This window comes from Aquila chrysaetos, chromosome Z (assembly GCF_900496995.4).
Source record: "Aquila chrysaetos chrysaetos chromosome Z, bAquChr1.4, whole genome shotgun sequence".
Taxonomy (NCBI): Eukaryota; Metazoa; Chordata; class Aves; order Accipitriformes; family Accipitridae; genus Aquila; species Aquila chrysaetos.
In genome coordinates, this window is record NC_044030.1 from 10,801,608 (window position 1) to 10,825,236 (window position 23,629).

The window sequence follows — 23,629 nt, forward strand, 5'->3', positions numbered from 1 at the left end:
TGTTCTCACTCCTCTCTCCAGTGTCTGTCCCAGCAACTTCTTTTCCTTCTTAAAAATGTTATCACAGAGGCGTTACCACTATCGCTGAAGGGCTCGGCATTGGCTGGCGGCGGGTCTGTCTTGGAGCCGGCTGGTATTGGCTCCGCCAGACACAGGGGAAGCGTCCTTACAGAAGCCACCCCTGTAATGCCCCCCCCGGTACCAAAACCTTGCCACACAAAGCCAATACATGTCCATATATACTGAAAAGATGGAGCATTCATTTAAACAAAAGACATAGGCTTTCTGGATACAGGGGAGAATGTAAACAGAAATTAATGTTGTACTGTCTCCTGAGTCTCCAGACAGTCTGAGATTATGACTTTGCCCTCATTTATATGATTACTTTGTTAATACTGAAGCTTTAATCTAAAGGATGATTCCTACAGTGGCTAGTTTATTACTAATTGTTCCAACAGATGAAGCAGAGTTGGGCTGAGGAACATAGACTATTGCATGAGAAAGTGTCATGCAGTGAGAAGCTGGTAAGCATTGCTAAGGTAGTGGCGAGGAAACAAAACACAGATGAGACAAGAAGGACAAGAACTGTGGGTATCATAGCCGTGACCATGTTTTTCCTGCATACAATACTACTTTCCTAGAAAATATTAAGTAGTAATTGAAAATTCAGCTTGTGAATAGAAGTATTGTACTCTATTGTTGATCTTGATGCAAATCTTTCATCTATTAGGACAAGAGCTTATTCAAGTAATACTTAATTTATGTGATGCACATCATCATGCAGATTTTTATTACTTTCCAACTACTTGACTTCAAGTGTGCAATTCTTCGAGCTTTTAGTCCTAGAGTTATGTGATTGTTTGAGGACATGAATCTTCCTTTTAAAAAATAAAAAATTTCTGGCTTTTGTTGTTGTGGAGAAAAGCTTTAAATGTGAAGCTGAAAATTAAATACTCAAAAGGCAAACAATCCAAAACATGTGTCTTTAGAGTGTCATGGTTAAGTTGAGAATGGAAATTTTTTCTTTTTTCCAGACTCTGAAAACTTGTAAGTTAGAAGAAGTAGTTTCATGCTTTTAAATTGAATGATTGATCAGTTGAGAGACAAATCTTTTTGGTAGCTTCCTGTGAATCCATGGTGGGTTTTGGATGCATGGGAAGCGAGACCTTTTTTCCCCAAATATTATTTTCTTAAACTAAGTTATGTATATTTAGTTCTGCAGAACAATAGAAATCAAAGTAACAAAAGTAAATATCTTTCATGCCACAAGGTAGAGCTGCTGATAAACACTGTATCCTGGAATCTTGTTTATGCATTTTTCTGTTTTCAGAAGGAAGTAGGGTTAAAAATGAACAGTGAAAAGGGTGTGTTTCATAGACAAATTTTGCAGAAATTTTGTTGATTGCTATTGTGATCCTGGCAGTCGTTTTCTTTTTTTCTCTCCATGCTATGCATTGTTAAACTATGTCCTTTGCAAGAGGAAAAAAAAAAAAAGGCACAGCTCATCATATTTTGGCTTTCATAACAATGTTTTTCCTTCTTCCTTTAACCTATTTACCATTACTTTGCAATAATTTGCTAACATCTTCAATTTTCTCTCTTCATTTTTTTGTACGGTGTTGTTACAGATCTCTTAGCAGTTTGTTTAAAGGTAGGAATCTCTTTATAGCCTTTCACATACACTTGTTACTTCTTTTATTATAACGCTTCCTGGTTTTTGCTGATGTCATGTTGATAATCATAAACCTCATGGTTTTGTTCTGTTTCTCTTAGCTGTATTTATTTATCAATTTTAACCTTTAATAATAACAAATTATAAACCAGATTGTTCAGTTATGGCACTTTTGTACTTTTTAAGGCTATGTAAATTTTCTTCTGCCCAAATTCTGCCTAGCTTACTTGTGGTTTTTTTAGGTTACTGGTTATTTATGTCCTGTAAACATCTCCTGATTGGTTCATAGTAAAGCATAAAATGGCACAAAACCATACACAATATGACATTGTACAGATACATTTGTGATTTCAACCAAAACCCCTTAAGTTTAAGGCAAAGTATCATCTTGCTGTACAGGACTTCATTCTGTATAGTGTTTATTTACAGACATACTCACACATTCAATTACTTATTAAGAATTAGGATGAAGATTTTAGTAAGGGTTGTGTTGAGTGTCCTATTGATTGTTTGAAAAAGGAATATATTGAAGTAACTTTCTCTTTAAACAAAAAACCTGTGTTAACTCATGAGGAAAACCTAAATTTTGATCTTCACATATTTAAGGGTTAAACTAACAAGGAAGCATAGACATTAATCTTTATTGCTAGTAAAGTTTGCATTTAAACTACTGGAAAACAACATTATTGGAAATCATAAATCGGTGATGATGCTACAAAGAAAAGCTGTCATCTTCTTTTTGATGCACAGTTTCAAAGGAAGCTCTGCTTCTCTGTCATGATGCCTGCTTGGTCTCTGGAGCATTCAAAGTTGTATATAGATTCTTGTCCTTTAGGATGAGTTTAAAGCCTTCATACTGAGGGGAGGTATTTCATACTTTAAGAATGAAAATGTACATTTATGTTCATTTAAAAACTTAACTTGTCACACTAATTTTACAGCTCATGATAATCCCATGCTCAAGGTTGCTTTTGTTGATAGTGGTTTATTTTACTACTGTGCTCTTCTTGCTCCACTGCAGCCTCTCCCAGTGACCCAAATTAGTTGAGCAGTCTGGACATCATATGTTGGAGGAAAGAACCTAGAAGAGGAGAAAAGCCTCTGTGATAGTGAATCTCTAGAAAGGCATGATTGATATAAGAAGTCTGTGTTTTTTCTCATAAGCTAATGATTTACTTCCTGGCATCTTCAAATTGCATATTGATGGGACATACACAATTTCAAGAGGAAAATATTATTTCCTTAGGTTCTTGCCCTGTATCTAGCATAAATGCAAAGTATATAATATTATAGTGTTCTGACCTGTGGACTCTGGTCATGATGTCTGTTTTGGACTTTCTGCATGAAACTGCAGATTTGATACACTTGGTAATGGTGTATCTTATATTAAATTCTGATGTAGTCAGTCTTAAATGTGACAGCTGGAAGTATAAAGGTGTCTGTACATCCAGATGCAGACTTAGCATTACTGAAATTTTTTTCTATTTAGTAATAAAAGAGATGTAGTCATAACATTCTGGGAAGTGTCATATTATTGTTCAGTTTAAGTGAACAGCAAACTGTTAGACTGATACCTACATTTGGCCCATGCCAACTTCTGCTGTGAACTCCTGTAATACAGTGGATTGTAATACAGTTCTACACCATGTCCTCACTTGAGCGTAAACTTCTTTGATGCAGAAATGGTGTAGTTTGTAATTTTCATTTCTCTTGCTCACTCACGTTTGTGCAAAATTAGTGAAACAATAGTTGGACCTTACATTTTACTATGCTTATTTACAAACCCTAATATGTTTAGGGAGATGCAAACGTCTTTGATATTGGTGATGCATGTTTAGCAGTTCTCCTAGTGTACAAACTAGAAACGTTTTTGTTTTGCTGCAATAAGAAAGGTGTCCTTCTCTCTACATGGGAATGCACCTCAATAAATTTGAGAAATTAACTTTTAAATGAGTGTGGGTTTAGTGCTTTAAGTATGAATAGGCTATATTAGTACACTGGGAAAGGAAACAGCAGGGACATGCAAGATGTAAGTTATTCTGACCTTCAGATTAATTATTTTTAAATTAATCTGTTCAGTTCTATTGAAAGCCAAATAAGTGTGCAAAGTGTTGTGTAAATAAGAAGTGTGAAAAAGGCTTTTGGTGGTATGTCTGTTTTTCCTGGAGTCTCATGCAAATTACTAAATTTTCCAAAGTCATATTTACTAATAAATTATTCTTAAAATGGAAATGCTGAAGTGCCAGGAATAGACTTGTTTTATTATATAAATGCAGCCTGTCAGGGAGGGGAGAACAACCTGATCTGCAGATCCCTTTGTTACTTTAACATTGTTAATTTTGAGACTCCTTCATTTTGATTGGTTTTTGGATTGTTTGGTTCCCCATGTGTAGTCTTATATACCAAATACGTTATCTAATAGTGATGCAAAAGAGTCATAATTCAGTCCCTGAGATTGTGTGATGCTGTTCCGTGTCAAGTGCAGTTAATAAATAGTTTGTCTTTGCTTGTTCTTCAAATTGGTAATAGTGCCAGAACACTGCTGAATTCTACCTGCTGCACTAGGAGCAAATTGGTGAGAGTTAAGCTGTCTGTGGTTTACTTTGTATTTCACACCATTAAAACAATCTTCTTATGTGAATAGTAGTTCCAAAATCTGTGGGAAGCAGGAAAGTGTGTCATTCTATTAAAGGCAGCAAAAGGTAGAGTGGAAGTTTAATATTGACCTGCCTCCATGAGTAGTTATCAGAATTGGGAAGGAACAGCAACAGTAATGATGTACTTACCAAGCTGTGGTGCTGATTGGTTTTGTCATGCCTCATCACAAGGTACAGAGTAAAAGGCAAATTAGTATTTTTCTTACAGAAGAGAAAACAAATGAAAAACAGTTCTGTGGAATACCCTACTGTTGTTGTTCTCCTGCTCCCACACTTACACAATTTTGCAGATCTTAAAGGGTAGAGAATTCAGTGCTTGTGTCATAATACAAAGGAGAGCTGCGTACTATATGATACTTCCAACTCTAGAACACCTGGAGAGTTGAGGTTTCTATTTAAAATATCAGGGGTCTTTGTCTGGGAGCATTAGAGACTTAGGAAATTCCTTGTGTTGGTAGTCTGCATAGAGCTTTCTTCATTTGAGCTCAAGCTAACATGCTGAATCTATTTAATTTGATATTTTAACTTACTAAGGTAGCTATGCAGTTCTCTGAAAACAGTTACCCCTTTTAATGTGGATAAATACTTTCAGCTGAAAAGTTAAATGGCTCAGAGAATATAATTTCTTAGCTTTTTGTCAATTATTATTACTTCCCATGTTACAAAAAATGGGAGTGGTTCTTTTCATAATTGAAAATGTTGTTTAATAACTTTTCACATTAATTCAACTGTCCAGTATAAGTCTACATACATATTTGAAGCCCCTTATAAGCAAAGGCTGAAGTAGACTCTTGGATGTGAAAAACACTGAGCTTCACTCTTAAATTTGTAAAGACAACTGCAGTGTAACTTCCAGGAGAAGGGGAGAAAGAGGATTAACTTGGGATAACCAAGTAAACCAGTAAACTAGGGATACCAAACTCACTTTCTAGTACGTATAAGCGCTATCACAGAAGGTGGAAGAGGCAGAATTTGGTTTCTGTATGTAGCCTTCCTTTCCATGTTTCAGCCCAGCATGGAGTCCCCCAGGTTGTCTTGCAGGATATTATCACTGGGAGAGAAGGATGTGAAGTATCTTTCATGGGGATGAGTCTGTGGCCTCCAGTTTGACAAACTATCATTTTAATGCATTTAGTAATCAGATTATTTTTTATTGTAATATTGGGCACTTTAAAAGGGCATTTGTAGATTTAGAATGCTAAACAAGGATTTAACTTTTAGGAATTCTGTTTAAGGGAGAGTAGTCATTGATAGTTTACAATCATTGAAAAATTGACAGTGCCTTTATATAAAAAGGAATATTTTATTAATGTTTTCTTTCCCATTTGATAGGTTAGTTAAATGTTGAAATTGTGGAAAAAGTATTCTTAGTTGATTTCTTCTCAAGTCACTGAAATCCTTGTGAGTTTTTATGCCATGTATTATTTGTTTTTATTCACCTGTACTTGCAATGAAGGAATATTGCAAGACTTTTTGTGTAAGAGTTGTAAAATGTGATAAATCCTAAGCAGCTTTGAAATGTAACTACAAGTGCTGTTTAGAGAAAACAGGACTTGCCTGTGGTAGCCAACTGCTTGTAATAACCTGTATAGGAGTTTTAAGATTATGAATAGATGTGATTTTCCTTATGCAGATTTCCTAGCATTTCAGCATCTGTACTATTTAGTTTCTCTTGATCGCTTGTTTGTGAACCACAGTTACCATATGTCTTGGCCCACTGAGCTGACATCACTTGCGTAATTAGGGTGATGTTGGATGCCCACAGTTTGACCTCTCTTACGTTGCTACATAGTTGTTAAGGATGGGACTTTCCTTAGATTAAGCACAATCAGGCAGGTGATAGGAAAAAGGTGTAATTCAGGCCAAATTTACATAGGAATATTTGCCCAGTGACTCACTACACCAATCCACAAGTAACAGCTCAAAGAGGTCACCTGCTATGTGACCACTGACATAGCTAATGTGTTTCTACCAATTCCTGTGGCCCCCCAGTGTAAACTGTAGTTTGCCTTTCCTGGAGGGGAGCACAATACACCTGGAACCACCTGCCATGGGGGTGGAAGCATAGTTCAGTATCTGTCAGAGACTTGTGCAAATGGTTTGGAGGAGGACAGTGCCCCAGAACACTTACAGTAAGCTGATGGCATCATAGTATAGGGAAACGCTGCCCAAGGGGTAGATAACAAATATAGCTGAAATTGAACTGAATGTAAGACTTGCAATCAAAGACGAATAAGGTGAAGGGACTTGCAGGACTAGAAATACAGTTTCTGTGTGTTAAATAGCAACATGGCCACCATTGTCTTCATACTGACATGATTAGTAAGGTTGTGGCAATAGTTACACCAATGAACATAAATGGAAACAAATTTTCTTTGGAATGGTAGGATTTTGGTGAATATACGTACCCAGATGAAGTCAGCTCAAGAGCCCACTGTTCCAAGTCACCAGGAAAAACAGACTTGAGTGGGGCCCAAGCAACAATAGGCCTTTGACCAGATGAAGCAATAAATTGCACATGCTGTTGTGCTGACCCCTGTCAGGATGGGTCCAAATGTCTGAAATGTACTAAATAAAACCAGTAGGGGGCCAGTCAAACCAGTGGAGTTTATGGCAGAAAGCACACAGGGAGACAGGAGTATTCCTTGAATTCTGGAGCCAAGGCTGCTGTCAACCTGAGAAAACCATATCCTAACAGAAAGAGAAACATGAGCCATCTATGAGGGAATCTGGGCAGCATCTGCAGTGATGAGGTATGGAGTCACAACTGCTGCTGGCCCTTTGGCTTCTGGTACTGGATGCTGAAAGGAGAAATGCCCTTAACTCATCATGTGGCAAGTTCTACCTGCCCTGATGGACAGCACTGCTTACCCAGTGGGATCAGATGGTGAAACAGGGACATCCAGGCCTCTTAGAAGAGCTGATAAAATGGCTCCCAAATCATTATTGGTATTAGTCTCCCCCTAAAGGGAAGTTTGATTGACATTCAGAATGGGTTATTTTAAAATGTCTAGCCTAAATCATGATTAAAATTATTTTTTCCACAGATGAATTGTTTTAAAGACAAATGTAATTTATGCTTCTTCCTTTACTTAGATGTTGATTTTCATTGTGTGGTATAAGTCATTACTGTGAAGGATACACTATATTAACACATTTACTTAAGTGTTTAACATGTTCATATCTTTAATGTTTACTCTTGCTTTCGGATATGTATTGTGGCTTTTTCTACTTAAGTTAACTTGTGTTTGTGTGCATGTATGTTTGTGTGGTTCTGGGAGAATATTCTGAGAAAATATTCTCGTATGCTTGTTTTCTTCTTAAAGTCCTTCCTGGGCATCACCTGTTAGAAGTGTTAGATTTTTTTGCACTGAGCTAATATGTACATTCTCATATTTTCAGTTTACATAGGAACTGGAATGCTAATAAAGTGACAAAATGCTTTATTTTTAAAATAGTTCTTAGTTAAACAGCACAACTTTCAAATCTGTTGACTATACATGAACCAAACTGAGTTAGCATTAGGAGATCTCTTTTCAACAACAATTTATTCTTGATTGTTTGATTGCTTCTTTTGATAGAGACAGCCCAGTTCTGGGAGTACTCACCAGCTTTGCCTAAAGTGACATATGAATCCATAAAAGTAAATGAAGCATGGAAAGAGTATAGGCATGTTGGAAGTTGAGCCTGGCACAAGTTACACTAAAGTTGGAAATGTTGGACAGTGTTAATATGAAAGACTGAGCTGGCAAGTAAACCTGTGTATGTAAGCAAAGTCTTATGAATTCAGAATGCAGTGTAGATATACTGCTTCAAGAGACAGGTTCGATACAAAAGTAAAGCTATAATAATTAGATTTTGTGTGTGAGTTATTAAAATCTCCCAAATGTGACGTGGTAGTTGTGATGCTCACTACGAAGCTTGTATCTGTGACAGTATTTTCCTCCAATTATCCTCCTGTAAAAGTCATAGTAGAAAAAAGGATACAGAAGTTTTTATGCTATTAAGAGAAGGCAGACTATGAGAGGCTGAAGCCTGGTATTAACTTTTCTGATTACATCCCCATAAAACTACAGTGTCTTGTCTCCACCTAAGTTTTGTAGTTGGATGGTGCTAGTTTTACTGTGAATAAAAATGCAGAGTCTGTCTCTTTAAAGAATGGTTAGAAGTAGGCAGGTAAATGATGCAAGTATTGCAGTTGTTAAACTCTTTTTGGAAGAAAGCTCGTTTTGGAAGAAATCAACTACAGATTGACTGTAAAAATCTCTTGGAGAAAAATAGACTTTAGTGACTCATTTTTGATAAGTAACTCTACTTGCTGTCTCCACTATGGAATGTATTATGTATATTGTCACCTCTTAGTTATTAAATCTAAGCAATACAGACAAAACTTCCTCCCCTTTGCATTGTTGCTTACTGTAGCCTTCACACCATGTCACTAGTGAGAATATGTTTTCATGAAGGACGTTTAGCACTTTTAATGATGCTGAAAAAGTGAAGTCTTGCTTCAGTCTCTTCTCTGTTACTCTGACCTCCAGATCCAGCTCGTCTGAGGACACTAGGCTGTTGTTTTGTTTTTGTTCTTGAAAAGTGTTTTTTGAAAGGGAGTTTGTCTTTTGTTTGGTTGGCAAATTAAATTTGCTTCCCTTTTAGCAAGAGGGAGTGAAACAGAGGGAAAGGAAATGATGCAGTAAGCCACTTACTCACCTTTGTGGCAAAAACCCCATTAATTCAGCTGGGATGCACTGTGAAACCATGCTATCAGGTATGCAGATGCAGCTCTATGATTCTGCTGCAGACAAGATCATGGATTATTTTTTCATCAAATTAGTTTGTCCATTTGGTTCACAGTGGGAAAGTATGATGGAAGTGTGTGAGAAGAAGAGCCTAAGATGGTATTTCTTTTGAAGATTTTGCATCAGAAAATTCAGTTCCAGTGTTAGTATGAATAAATTTCTGTTATTTCTGAATTATAGTCTGAATTAGTTGTTAGGTTTCTGTTCAATTATCTGTCTCTATTATATCCATCAGATCAGATGTTTTATGAGTCTTATGTATATGGGATAGTAACATTGTTAGATACAGATTTTCTTGGTACATTTAAGTAGTATTTACAACACCTTTTAAAGACCAGATTCTGCAATTAAATGAGTCAAACTACTAGTATGCCTTCTCCTGCTCTACATCCTAAAAACTGAAAGCAGCAATTTACCTTCTTAGGAAAATATCTTAACAAGTAGCCAAACTGTACGCCTCGATGTTAGTGCAAACTGTCTCTGGAAAAGAGAAAAACCACACAGTATTATAATTATGTTATATATTAAAAAATTCCTACTTAATTCAAATAATAATTGAGTAGCTCACAATTTAAGAAGTGCTTTTTGTTACTGGGCTCTTGCATATTCCTAGGCAAGGGCTTGTGGTGAGTCAAGCAGACAAACCAACTCTTGCATCCTTCCTGACCTTGTTGCTTAAAAAGCTCAAGGTATTTATACCTGGCATATATTTAGTTGCCCTTTTATTTTAGGGAGAAGGGAAGAATAAAGATCTTAGAATGTGTGGAAAGTAGAGAAGGAATGCTCAGCTCATATTTAGGGCATGGGGCTGAGGTCCTTTCAGAATCTACGTTTTCACTTTTTCTGTTATTGTAGTAGGTGAGTACTGTTAATAATAGAAAAAAATTTCAGTTAAATATAACCTGAATTCTTTAAATAACAAGTACCTGGATTTCTGGTTTCTGCTACTATAGTGAGGGTAAACATGAGTATTAAGTGGTGATAATGAAAGTGACTACGTGCATAAGGTTGAAAGTGCTTAAAATATGACTTCCAGGCTTTTATTGTTAGAGCTACGTTTTTTCCCCACTACCTATGTGTAAAATTAGAGTACTTGTTGTTTTGAGTTTATTGCTTCTTTATTGATTTTTAGTCAAAGTCTGATGAAATTTTATGCCTCACGTGTTGCATCGCAAAGGCACAGAGCTGGTTTTGTGCTAGAATTGTACTTCAGAACTCTTATATAGTGGGTGTGTTTTGTGTTTTTAGATTATCTGTTAGACTGTGGCAAGGCAGTTATTTAAAATGTGGAGATTGTGACCTGCTTTGCCAGGTAGCTATGGATGCAGAAGTTGCTGTTGTGGATGCTTGCCAGTATGGATGACCAGCAAATGTGCCAGAACAGTTGGATTCTTCTTTGCCTACTCGCACTTTTAAGATGTTTCCCTAGTTTCAAATGATTTTAAGTTAGCAGTTTGTCACTATAGCTTGTGGTTTCTCTGACTTCGTGAATGGATGGGAGTGTTGATTAAAGCGTGTGAGATACAGTTGGTGATTCTTGTATTAATAAGATGTGACCTTGGACATACAGTAGAATTGGATGATTCATTTAAAATTCTTTTCCAACAAAAGATAGGTAACACCTAGATAACAGTAAAAGCAGACAACTGCTAAAGGGAAATGGTCTAGGTGTATACCATGCAGTAAGGGTTTTATGTGTCTGTGCTAGTTGGTATGGTGAAAGGCAGGGGGAAAGGCACTGCTCAACTCTGGTGTCATGAGCTTTTCACTGCCTCCTTCCCCTCTGTCCTCCGCTGTCTCCCCAGTGGAGTATGAATGCTGTAGATTAGTAAAGGTTATCTCCTGTTCCATATTCTTGCTGCTGACCTGGAAAACAGATATATATAAACTAGAGATAAACTCTTTGCAATCCACATAGCTCCTGGGTGTGATTTGAACCAATGCAGTTAGCATTTATGTGGTTTTAAAAAAAATACATTTTTAAAATTTGCATTTCTTCATTTTAAGCTGCACATCAATCTTAAAAAACAGTCTATGGTGGTAAAAAGAGAAATAGCTGTTTAAAAGAAGACAACATGACAAATGTGTGTGTGTAGTCAGTTTTATTATTAACCATTTTTTTCCAGCTGTTTTATAGAAAAATGGTGAAATGATTCCATGATTCTACTATTCCATTATCTACATTGCAAAAGTTAAGATGGTGTGACTAGACAGTTTCTAAAACTATTTTGTATGCAGTTCTTGAACCTGATGGATTTGAAATTCTTGCTAAATACTTAATGCAGTGTATTTTGGGCTATTTTGGAGTCCATATTGTTTTTCCAACTTCAGTATGGCATCTGCTATTAGGGACTGTTTATTCAAGTTATTGTTGTGTCATAGAAACTTCATATTTAAGAAATTGTTCTATCATGATTAGGAAAGATGATTTAGTTTGTGTGACAGTACATACTGCTTAAGCTTTGCTAATTATTTGTTGTTCTAAAAATCATGCTGTATCTTTTCATTAATGAAATCAACAAGCCTAAAACTTGATCCATTCTTTTCCTTTTCACTTTTTAATTACTGTTGCATGACTCCCTGAAAGTGTACAGTATCTTGTTACCAGTATGGCTGGGAGCTTCAGTAATTGGTAACAGAGGCTGTAGAGTGGGCTGTATTGCTAACAGAGCCACTGAGCATTCAAGCCTGCAGAAGAGAGGCTATCTGTGCTAAAACAACGTGCTTCTAGGATGACTGATGATCAGCCTCTTGAGCCAATGTGTTTGGGAGGGGTCTTTGCGTGGAGGAAAGGAGGCTTACTTGTTTGTGATCATTGCCTATAATTTCCTTTTGTTTCAGCTTACTGAAAGGGCAGCTTTTTCTTTGTAAGGTCAGTTTGTTTATTTTTAATACAAATATATGACTTTGAAATTTCCCTTAGTTTACATCTACTTTCTTTGAAATCTTTTTATTTTGGCATCAGTGACATTGTACTTCACATTAAATCCTCGTTTTGGAAGTAGAAGTTGCATCTTTGTTGCAAACATGGTTTGTAGAAGAAGGAATAAACGAATGTAACAGGTATTTATAGAGCTTATTGCAGATGTAGAAGATAATGGAAATTTTCACCCTTCTCATGACCCTTAGCTTTTTTTCACAATCGGATTTTATAAAAATTAATAAGGTATGCATTAGAACAGTTAATTTATATTTAACAACAATTTTTCACTGGTGTAGCTTGAAATTGTCATGTTTCAAAGTGTGTCCTTTTTGGAACAGTAATTTGTTTGTTGCCATGTAGAATCTTGTAGAAAAATGTAAAAACCTTTACCTTATATGCAGGGAGAAAGGTGCTTTTTGAAGGAATTATTTTCCCTTAAAATTGGGCCCCCTTTTTTGTTGTTCTAGCTATTTCATAGAAAAAAGCTGTGATGATATCCTTACTGGTTGTTGACTTAGAAATAATAGTCTACAAATGTGACTAGCTATATTCTAGGAAAACAAATAATACATATTTCAGATGAGATATAAGTTTCTCTGAGACTATCCCATTTGTAATTAATTGAACTGTACTGAGGAATTTGTGACTAGCAAGGAAGAGAGGCGGAAAATACTGCAGTTGCAAGTTGGGGAAAAAAAAAGATGATTTTGTTTACATACAGCCTTTTTAAAAATTAAAAGGCTGTTTATAGGATTTGTTGATTCCAGAAGTAACCTTGAATAGATACCTGCCATTGTTTTGACAAATAGACATGTTCTAAAGAAGTAGAGTCCCAGACTTACCCTCCTGTTTCCAAGTACATGTGACTCACAAAGACTTTAGAAACCTAGAGTTGTTGACTTTCAGATGTTTGCTATACATCTTTGCTATGAGTGCAGCATTGTTTATACTTGAGTTGCAGAATCATTAACATCTATTATTATCAGAAATTTAAAAATCATAGAACAGCTTAAGTAATTTCAGGAAAGGCATCTGTTCCTGTAGTCTGAAGTTGTGTAATATGCCTTATTTAGTCAGGGAAATTCACTATGGTGGATACAGAAGAATAATTTGTTTCATTAACCTATCACTGAGTGATACACTTTGTAAAGGCCCCTTACTGGAATGGTTACTTGGCACAATAAACTTGTCCTGTTTTTAAAGAAATGTCCAAAATCAAATTATGCTTTCCAAGCAACTGGCTTCTAAATTCTACTTGATAAATAAACGAAAGAATAAACTTGAACTAGCTGTGAGGTGTTCTACTGCTCTTACCTTACCTGTCACCATTTAATAATCCCAAAGAAATACAAAAATGTTGTCATGAAATAGGAGAGGTGGAATGTGTTATGGTTTAAGAAAAAGCAGTCTTAACATGTTAGGAGATCATTAATGTGTTTGGAATGATGGGATGAGTAAAGGAACAGAGGAGGGTGTTCCAGCACTGGGCTGGTAGCCATCCTTGTGTTGGACAATTCCACTTACCTACATTTCCCACAAGTCCAAAAGAAGGAATATTCACCATGTAATTGATACAGTCCTTCTGACACTCAAACAGAGCTATGGTGCTGCTTTCTGTGAGTGTAGCTTTGTGCTGGAGAAGGTGCTTATCAGTGAAAGGTCGGGCAGCCGCGCTTACTTGCCCTGCCTGCCTCTTCACCTTTGCCTGTGAGGTCTCACAGTGAACGCGTGGAAGCAGCTCACTTAGGTTAAGTAACTCTCTCATCTTGGACAGTTGTGCTGTGAAAACTGAAGCAGTAGTGATGGCATAAGGGCAGTATAAGCTGACATCCGGGCTGAAAGAAGTGCCTGTCAAGTGTCTATAAACTGCAGGCAAGTAAGGATGTCAAGGTGCTTTTGTAGGCAGGATTTGGCTGCTCTGACTGTTTCTAGCTGGACTTAAACAGTGAATAACTAAGAAGTAGGCAATTGAAAACTAGTGTAGAGAGAGAGACTAGGGGCACAGTAGGACTCTCTAGCCTCTGTAGAAAGATTCAGTAAGAAGTTTGTAACATGCTTCCTAGGCCACACTAACTTGTTGTGTGGACTTTTTCAGCACTCAAGGCCTTGCCAACCCTCTTACTGGAGCAGTCTGTAGTAGATCTGTGTCACCACATTAAACGCTTCATGTTACAAAGTATTCAAAAAATATCTTTCAGCTCTATCTGGAAAAGAAGGAGATTGAACAAATGGGCTTCACAAACTTGAATGCTGTCATTTCTCTCTGGATTCTGGATGAATAGGGGTGGGAAGACACTGATGAAGTAAATATCACCTCCTTTACTAATCCAGAATACCTCCAACGTATGACCATTGTAATGCCACTTGCTGGAGAACTGTCACGGTGTCAATTTATCTTTTCACTCATCTAGAATGTTTTTGCATTGGGTTTGCTTTTGCTTTCGATCAATGACTGAGAAGGCTTATCAGTTATACTGCTGGATAAATGATGAGTTGTTGAAAAGCATCTTTACAGTCTTCTTGTACGTCAGAAATAGCTTGGTCATCCACCTAAAAGTAGGTACGTAACTTAGTATTGGTACCAAAAGTTATAAATTGGGATAGTGTTTCAGTGGAGCATTCAAATAATAACAAAAAGTATAGTCAAAATCTTTTGGTTGTAAGAAACTAAGTTTTATAATAAGGGCTCTAGACTTAGCAAGACTGTGGCAGGCCAATTATTCTATGATGTCTTGATTTAATGTTTTATTGGTTGGGGTTTTTTAACATATACACAGTTAAATGTACATTCATTTAAAAACCCTCCTTGTATCAAATTGAAGATATGAAGACAGTTATACATTTGCAGCAATGATGGTTCCCTGTATTGTAAGAGGCTCAAAGCCTTGCTAGTCTTTTATTAGACTCAGTAAAACAGTCTAAACAGTAAAACAAGTGATGAGCTTGGGGTTTAAAAGAGCCTTCATTGTGTTTTGGATGCTATATTACCAGGTTAATGGTTGTCAGTGGAAAGGCAAAATCTAGGGGGCCCTCTTAGGAGATGGTGATTGAATGATGATGTATCAGTGTAGGTACAGGCACATGTCATGACTGAAGGTTTTAAGTTTGTGGTATCATTTTTCCCCTGTTGAAGCTGGTTTAGTCCCCCATCCCAGAGCGGTTCATTTTGTGCTGCAGTGAGCTACAGATTCAGTTGTATGGATACATGGCAGTTCTGTAGAGAGTTGTAATATACATTGCTGCAGCCATGTGAATTGTTTTCCTCTGTGTGTGTGTCTTTTTAACCTGAATTGCTTCATTGGTTTACAGCACAATCCCACAAACAATATTATTGCTGGATGAAACTGTAGTGATGGGGTGGTCTAGAAAGGATGAATACTTCTTGAGAAGGTTACATACATTTTGGTTTGGAATATGCTAGAACTTGTTCTGAGAAAGCTGAGTTATCTTTCAGATTATGCTTGATTTATAGACTTTCTGTGTTATCTGTGATAGTAAGTTCTGGTCCTTGCAATTTGTTTTTAAGATCTATCTGCCCATCAAGGTGTTCTGTTGTAAATACTCAAAGTTAGTTAATATCTTCTGTGGCATCCTCTGAGAATTTTGCCCGGAAATCAGCATCAAATTTATCAGTTGCATTTTCATGTACCAAGCCTAAAAAGTGTCTAATGCTGTAAGTTATTGATGCAGGCAGTAAAATTTAATTGAAAACAATTAATTTTTGTTACAAGTTATAAATTCCATGAAATGTGTAAGTCTAACAGTTCATATCGTATGGATTTTTCTCTTTTGTAGAGTAATAACTAGACAACTTACACTAATTTGGAAAAATCTTGCCATTACACATTTTCCTAACTTCTGCAAAAACTATAAGTAGATAGCTTGTCAAAATAGTAGATTCTGGTTTCTGCACTAAGGTGCGTATTTGAATCCTGAGTTGAATCAACTAAGACAACTTTTAAAAACAGAAGAGGCTGGAGAATTTTTTTTTTTTTTCCTGAGAAAGTCTGTTGTGGTTTTTTTAAAGTCAGTGCATATAAAATTAAATATGAAATTGTGAGAATACATGTCAAGTCATTGAAATTAACTTATCTGTCAAAATAATAATAGATGTATTTGGGTCCAGTGTTTATAATGAAACCACAAAATAACTAAAAGTTGCTCAAAAAAGGCACTGGCTGCCAGAGTCGGACGTGCTAAAACACAAAGATTTTTCACAGCCTTCTTGAAAAATGCAGATGCTTCTTCTGTTGAATAAATGCTAAGTTAAAAAACGAGCTAAAAGCCCCCATAACTGGAGTTACAGCAGTAGTGGGGGTTTTTTCCTGCCCTCCTGTAAAAAAAAGGAATGGTTGGCTTAATAAAAGACTATCTTTAATACTTTCTACCACTTACTATCTGCACGTATTGCTGCTTTTGTTTAATTAGCAGGATATGCACTTTACAATCAAAATATGCTCTTTAGGTGTTCAATACCTGGATGCTGGCATACTGAAGATACTTCTAATAAGTAAAAATTAATACGGATTTTGGATGTTAATTACATTCCAATATACATCCAAATAGAATATGATATGTATCAGACCTCTAGTAATAATTTCATTGACAAACTTTAATGAGATTAATTTAAAATGTGACCATCCAAAGAAGCATAACTTAGGCTATATGATGTATGGTATACTCTATTGCTCAGCTGAATAGGCTGCTCTTTACATTAGCCTGTATTTTTATTGGAAATGGATTTAATTGGTGGCAAATTAAAACAATTAGAATTGGAATTTTTTTAAAATATATTTATGTAACAGCTCATAAACTGGTCCTCTCTGAGCGGTACTTCTGTAGCCAATGCAAGCCAGCATGATGGCTGCCAAAAGGATGCTTTCTTAGTCCCGTCTCCTCTTCAGTTATCCCTACCCCTTTCTTCACACTGGATCCTGGCACTTTTCAACCCCTCTTTCTGCTGATAAACTAACCTAACTTAGCATAGAGTGCTGGCAGGTTGGAGGATTGAGTCATCTCATGGAAAATCTCTTGGGCACCAGAGCTGGTGTGAGATAAGCAGCTCATGACCATGAGCAGGTGGGAATACTGGGGCAAGGGCAATAGGAACCTCTCCTTCCACCAAAGTGGTGAGGAGCTGTTTGGATCAACTTTTTCCATCTTGTAGAACCACTCCCTTAGACTCAACTTTTCATTAAAATGCTTTTATGGAAGAATGTGGTGAAAGTTTCAGGAATCTTAATTGCGTTTTAGAGGTGTTGTCGTACCTTGTTTCTTGTTGGCATTTTGAAGCTGGTGCTTGGCTGGCATACTGGAGCAGTCTTAAAGAGTAAACAGACTTAATTGGCAGCTAGGCACTGATTTTTGAATGAAGAACCTGTAGTGCTCAAACTCTCCTCTGGTGGTAGTTAGACCCTCAAATTGTCAGTATTCTTAAAGCATATACTTTGATTTTCAGTATTTTTTCTAAATGCGTATGATCCACCATCAAGTTCCTAGGACAAGGATTAGGTTTAAAAAAAGGTGCCACAGGTATATTTAAATATGTCTTGAGTTAGTTTTGCTCAAGGTCCACTGTGTCCAGTCACAAATGCTGACCTTATCTGCGTAGCTATGTGTTTACTCATATCTGGAAGCAATGTTGTATTGCAGACTCAGAGCTTGCAGCCAGCTCATTTCTTTTCATAAGCATTTGTTATTCTTGGTCTTTTAAAATGTGAACTGTAGTAGGATAAATAGTAAGAGAAGAAAAGTGTAACAGCTGAACTTGTTAACATCTTGAGACAGAAGGAAAAGCTGTGTGGTTGGCATTTTTTTTCCTGAAATATAAGTTCACAGCAATTGTGAATAATGTGTATAGAAAGGGGGTGTTCTTGGGAAGAATAAATTACAGGAGTCTTTGCACTTTTATATCAAGCTCTTTCTCTGTAACAGCTTTTACTAGTAATGTTTTCTTTTCTTTTTTAGTGTGGACCTCAGAAGCTTCTTTCTTCTGGTGTCAGTAACAGGCCTTTCACCATGAACAATTCTACTCCAGCTACAGGTACACATAAAAAAAGATTGTTATCACAGTTCTTAAACAGTGTGTGTTTTCTCTGTAAATGTATTTTTTTTGTATTCTTTATTGTCACCATGAGCAGCCTCACCATGCCTGAACTGTAATCTGATTCCAACAGTAGAGCCACTGCAGTCTATGCAATTCAATGACAGTATTGAGGAGCTCCAAAACTCCAGCTGAAATGGGCAAAAAAAAAAAAAAATTTTCTGTAATCATGATCAAGCAAGGAGCATTCTGTACAGATTGTCAAGTGCCTACTCAATTTTCCTGTAGTTGTGCATTTGAAAGGAATTTGTTTTGATGTATTTCAAGGCTGTCAGGATTACAGATACAGAAGATGAATATCCTGTATCAATCTCAGTCTGGTGGACATAGGGCACATTATGTGGATTTGTGCTGAAGAGTTAAGCTGATTTCCTTGGGTGTTCTTGTTCCTGCTTTCCACCCCACTTTCAGAACTTCTTGAGCAGCAACACAGACAGTCCTGTGATTTGTTTTCAGATGTTTTCCTGCCAGTTCTTGTCACCAGACAATCTCTCCATGGGTTGAGATGAATGGTAGTGTTTTTGCAAGGGAAGCAGTAGGAAAAATGATTGCCCCCCCGCCCCTGCCCTTGATCAGATGTCTTCTTGATCTGGTTCACTACATATATGCACGGATTGTTGTTCAGCAGAATGGTTTTTTTGGGAGATGGTGGGAAATTTGATAGACACATGCAGGGTAAGGAAACTGGGTCTTTTTAAGCAATGTGATGGCTCAGTATGAAACCACAGCCACATGTTTCTTCAAATATATTAAACTAGTACTACCATCCAAAGAAATTTATGATCTGCCCCACTCTGTGTTGAGAAAGATGCAGTAAGTGTATTTGGTTACCTGTAGTTTTAGATCAAACAAAAAGTTGAAAGAGAGAGAAAGCTGGGACTGCTTTCTTTGGAGGTACTTTCAGCTTAGGAGAGCTTGAAATATTAATGGTCCATGGCTGCATAAGTTAACTTCAAGTAAAGTAAATTAACTAACTCATGACATAGATAATTGCCTGTCAACAGTGGTTTCCAAATAGTTTATTTTATAATGGGGCAAGAGACAGAGCAGATGACCTCTTGATAAGCATCTAAGACTTACTTGCTGTATTTCCAATGGCGAATAAGGGAAATGAAGAGTGTGAGGAGCTAACTTGAAGATTTTTTCTTTTTGATTTCTTCGACTTGCACATGTCAGACTGTTCATACTTGGGCTAATAGATTCAGTGTGACATCCAGAGGCTTCTGCTTGGCTTGAAACAGTATTAGCTTATAACTCAGTAATTTAATAGCTGAAGTATTTCAGGCCTGTGTAGATGGTATTTTTGTGAGAAGAAACCAGCTGGCAAGGAATATAAATTTGTATTAAATTCAAGTGGCTTTTATTAATTGTCTATGCAACCACTGACCCTTCATAGTGTCCAGGGTGTCTAAACGATATTAAACTTTAAAATAAGATAGACGGGTTTGTCTCCTAATAAATCTAAAAAAACCCTCTAATTCTCTTCTTTATACTTCATTTTGGGTTTATGTAATCTCTGTTGAGATGCATCTCTTTACCTAATACAACTGCTTCACCTGCGATGTTTTTTTCATCTGGTGGGTCATATATCTAAAATATGTTTTGGGTTTCTTGATCTGAGGCTACTCGCTTGGGAAATATATTTGTACCAGTCATGAATCATGATTGTAATGGACTTCCCTTTGTAGCACCAGGCCCCAAATTTCACTTTGTTCATAAGGCTTCTCTTATCTTTGTCTGTTTGAAAGCATTTTTTCTTTCACCTAATTGAGTTGGAAGAGGTGATCGCCTTGGGCGTGCTTTAAAGAATTGTCGAATCAATTTTGAAACTTAGATGCCAAAAACCCACATGATTATCACTCTGCATCAAAATTAGTATCAAACAGTAGCTGGAGAAAGAAGCATCATTTAAAAAATGCTGAGGTCTTTATACCTGGGATGGAATGAGTGCTAGCTTTTACTGCTCATTTAGTGACTTAGCTAAAGTTCCACAAAACTGAATATAATTACAACAGGAAAATAAGCCCTTTAATAGCATTTTTAGGTCAGGTGTTGGTCACTGTTCAGAAGGCAGATCAACTAGAGCTAACATCTGCTTGCGAATGGGTAGATAGTGAGATAGAGGATGCATACTGTATGTACACAGGCTGAAACTCTTCTGGTAACCACTGTCCTTTTTGGCTGAATGCCTGACCTGAAAACTTCTGTAACACTCAGTGAAAATGTAGAAAGAAAATGCTGTGCTTGCCACTTAGCTCCATCTTGTCACCTCTGATAATAAGTCAGAACCCAGAAGGTATTTCTTCTGCCAGAGTCTCTCAACTTAAACTAAAGGCAAAATTCCTGTTAGGTTTCATTTCATGCTTTCTTTAGTCAAGCAGTCCTTGACTTTACTAAGTCAAGGACATCTTGTCCATTTTGAACCTGAAAAGCAGATTTAACAAAATAGGATGGCTTGTTAAGCTTTAATAGTAATATATCCCATCGTGGCTTGATATTGATATGTGTTTAATATGTTTCTGTGTGTCTTAGTCTCATGCCCAACAAGTGTGCCTCATGTTCACATTTTTCAGAATGCACAAAGAGCACATGATTCCATTTAAAATTTCTTGATGGAAAAATAAATGCATAACAGACTTTCCTGTTTTGCAGGTGGGGGAATTAGTTAACTTGGCTTATGAGTGTGCCATGGTTGGGGCTTAGATCACCTAACTTGGAGTTTTACAGACTTCTACTAGTAAAAAAACCCTCTGTAAAGATCCTTATACAGAATGACTTGTGTGAACCACTTCTCAGCCTTAGACTGTACTCAAAACCTACAGCAAAATCTGAAATTACTTACTAAGCTCATACAGATATTTTTTCCCAACCTTCTGTGATTCCCCTTGGAAGGCATAATGCAACACATGAGGTGTTAAGGCTATCAGTCTTGCTGGAGTGAAGGTGTTTGTGGCCACACGACTAAAAAAAGAAGGCTGTTTCTTCTTTTAAGTTAAATGGTATGCAGTTAGACTTCAATACAATTTCCATCAAATATGCTGTCTTTCCTCTAGTTTAGGATATTTTTTCCATCAAGTCTCATAAGCCTCTGTAGCTTGCTTTATGAGAATCTCTTACTGGGATCTGTAGGTAGGCTAATGAATTTCATTTTTACTACTTGAAGTTAATACTCCATTGTGATAGCTTCTAGAACAATCTGCCTCTTCAGATGTGGTATTCTGCTTAAAGGTGCTCTCAAGGACTCCAAGTCATGTCCTTGAAATGTAACCATTGGTCACCTACCCGTTACAGGATCCAAATAGGCATGTGTTAAAAAAAAAAAAAAAGGCATTTTGCCAAAGTAGAAAACTTTAGGATCTGTATGGATTTCACACCTCACTACTGTCTATCCTTTTCAAACACTTTTTAAAACTTACAATCATGTGGGACCACAGGCTTTCTTTAATAAAATAAAAAAACTCTTTGTGGTAGCAACTGAATCTAAACAAACATACCATGCAAGAAGATAAGTTAGTAATAAAAAAAAAAATTAATGTATTACCTCCTAAGTACTACTTGCCCTTCTGTGTAATTAACATTTTGTAAATATGTTACTGGGCTCTCTGTCTGTGAGACTTCAAAAAAAGAAAAAAAAAAAAAAACCAACCAAAAAAACCCTACAAGAAAATAAACAAACCAAAGCGAAACAAACACACCACACTCTCCCCTTGCAGTGGAGATTTGGAACAGCTGAAGGGGTCTTCTTAAACTGTCCTTTGGTTATATGGCTTATCCTTTCTTAGAATACCAAAAGCTATAGATAAGTCAATGTCAGTGCTGAGGCAGCAGTTTATCTCTTCTAGGTTTTGGTATCTATACTGTACAATAAGTTTGTCTTGTTTGCTTGTCCATCCCTCTCCCTAAAATATTTTAGGTGGTGAGAATGATGAGAAGAAACTTAGAGAAGAGAAATATCCACACTCAGTTTCACGTGTCCTTCATCTTGGTCAAATTCCAAGTGATGCGACTGAAGCAGATGTCATTTCATTAGGCCTCCCTTTTGGCACAGTAACCAACCTCTTGATGCTAAAAGGGAAAAATCAGGTACGTAATTTTCAATGTTTCAATTGTAAGAGCAAGGCTCAAGATGTGGTTCAAGTTATGATCCTTTTGGTATTGCCTTTGGCTGAAATGATTGCAAGAATGTCTAAATCTTTAATTGATAGCTCAAGACTTTCATATTTTCAAATGTGAAAGGATGTCTTGATATTTATTTTAAGTTTTTAATATGCTTTTGGATTAAATAATGACCTAGTAACTTGTTAATAATATTGCTAAACATTATATCCACCTTATGTAAGAATATATAGACAATAAAGAACTACATTGTCACTATTGATGTTGACATATGCCTTGAAATAACCTGCCTGATTAAATAATTAACATGCATGTTAACTTTTTAATGTGAAATAAATTGCTTACTTTTTTTTTTTTTAAATCCTTTTAGATGTGACAGGGTAGTTCAGATCACAAATAAACACTGAAATCCTAAAAATAATAGGCATTCATTTGAAAATTGTTGAGAGCACTGAGCTGGGTTAATATAATGCACAAAGTGATAGATGTTTAGTGTCCTGTTCCTACTTTTTCAGTCAGTATACGTATCTGCTACCTAGGTAATAGTACTTAGATTCAGGAACCTAATGAATTCATTAGCAGTGTGGTATTTTTAGCAGCATTGCTTCCCATATGTCATACTTATTTCACCTCTTCTTAATGACTTCTTGTACTTACAGTGTAAAACCTCTTAAGAAAACCCACAAATCAAATCAAATATCCCCATAAATACGCACACACAAATGCATTTTAATGCTGAACAAATAAGTACTGTGCTTTCACACGATCTTTTTCTAGTGAGAGTGGAATTGGGAATAAATGGTGCTTTGATGCTTTGTTCCCTCCTGTAAACAAAACAGCACTGAAAACTGCTATGTATTGGTTGCAGGCATTTTTGGAAATGGCTTCTGAAGAAGCTGCGATTACTATGATGGACTACTATGCTACTGCTAGACCTTACCTCTGCAGTCGACCTGTTTATATTCAGTATTCCAACTACAGAGAACTTAAGACTGACAATCTACCTAATCAGGCTGTAAGTATAATATTTCCATTTAGCAGGATAGAATTGCACAGAAGTTGTGTACTCGTTTTGGCTAGGATAGAGTTAATTTTCTTCATAGCAGCTTGTGATCCTTACATAGTGTCAAGGCCTTGTCTGTTTCTCACACTGCCCTGCCAGTGTGAGTGCACAAGAAGTTGGGAGGGGACACAGCTCCTACAGGTGACCCCAACTGAGCAAAGGGATATCCGACACCATATGACATTGTGCTCAGCAATGAAAGCTGGGGGAAGAAGGAAGAAGGTGGGACATTCAGAGTTATGGTGTTTTTCTTCCCATGTAACTGTTAGGTGTGAAGAAGCCCTACTTTCCTGGAAGTG

At 36.7% G+C, this 23,629-nt stretch overlaps 1 protein-coding gene across 2 annotated transcripts in view; it reads left to right on the plus strand.

Annotated features, from left to right (window-relative positions):
• Positions 1-23,629, plus strand: part of PTBP3 (polypyrimidine tract binding protein 3) — a 61,076-nt gene that overhangs the window by 9,474 nt on the left and 27,973 nt on the right. For both annotated transcript variants that reach the window (XM_030005568.1, XM_030005567.1), the window contains 3 exons: positions 18,016-18,091; positions 22,065-22,234; positions 23,136-23,282. In XM_030005568.1, coding sequence (XP_029861428.1) covers positions 18,016-18,091; positions 22,065-22,234; positions 23,136-23,282 — 393 coding nt within the window. The remainder of the gene's footprint in view (positions 1-18,015; positions 18,092-22,064; positions 22,235-23,135; positions 23,283-23,629) is intronic.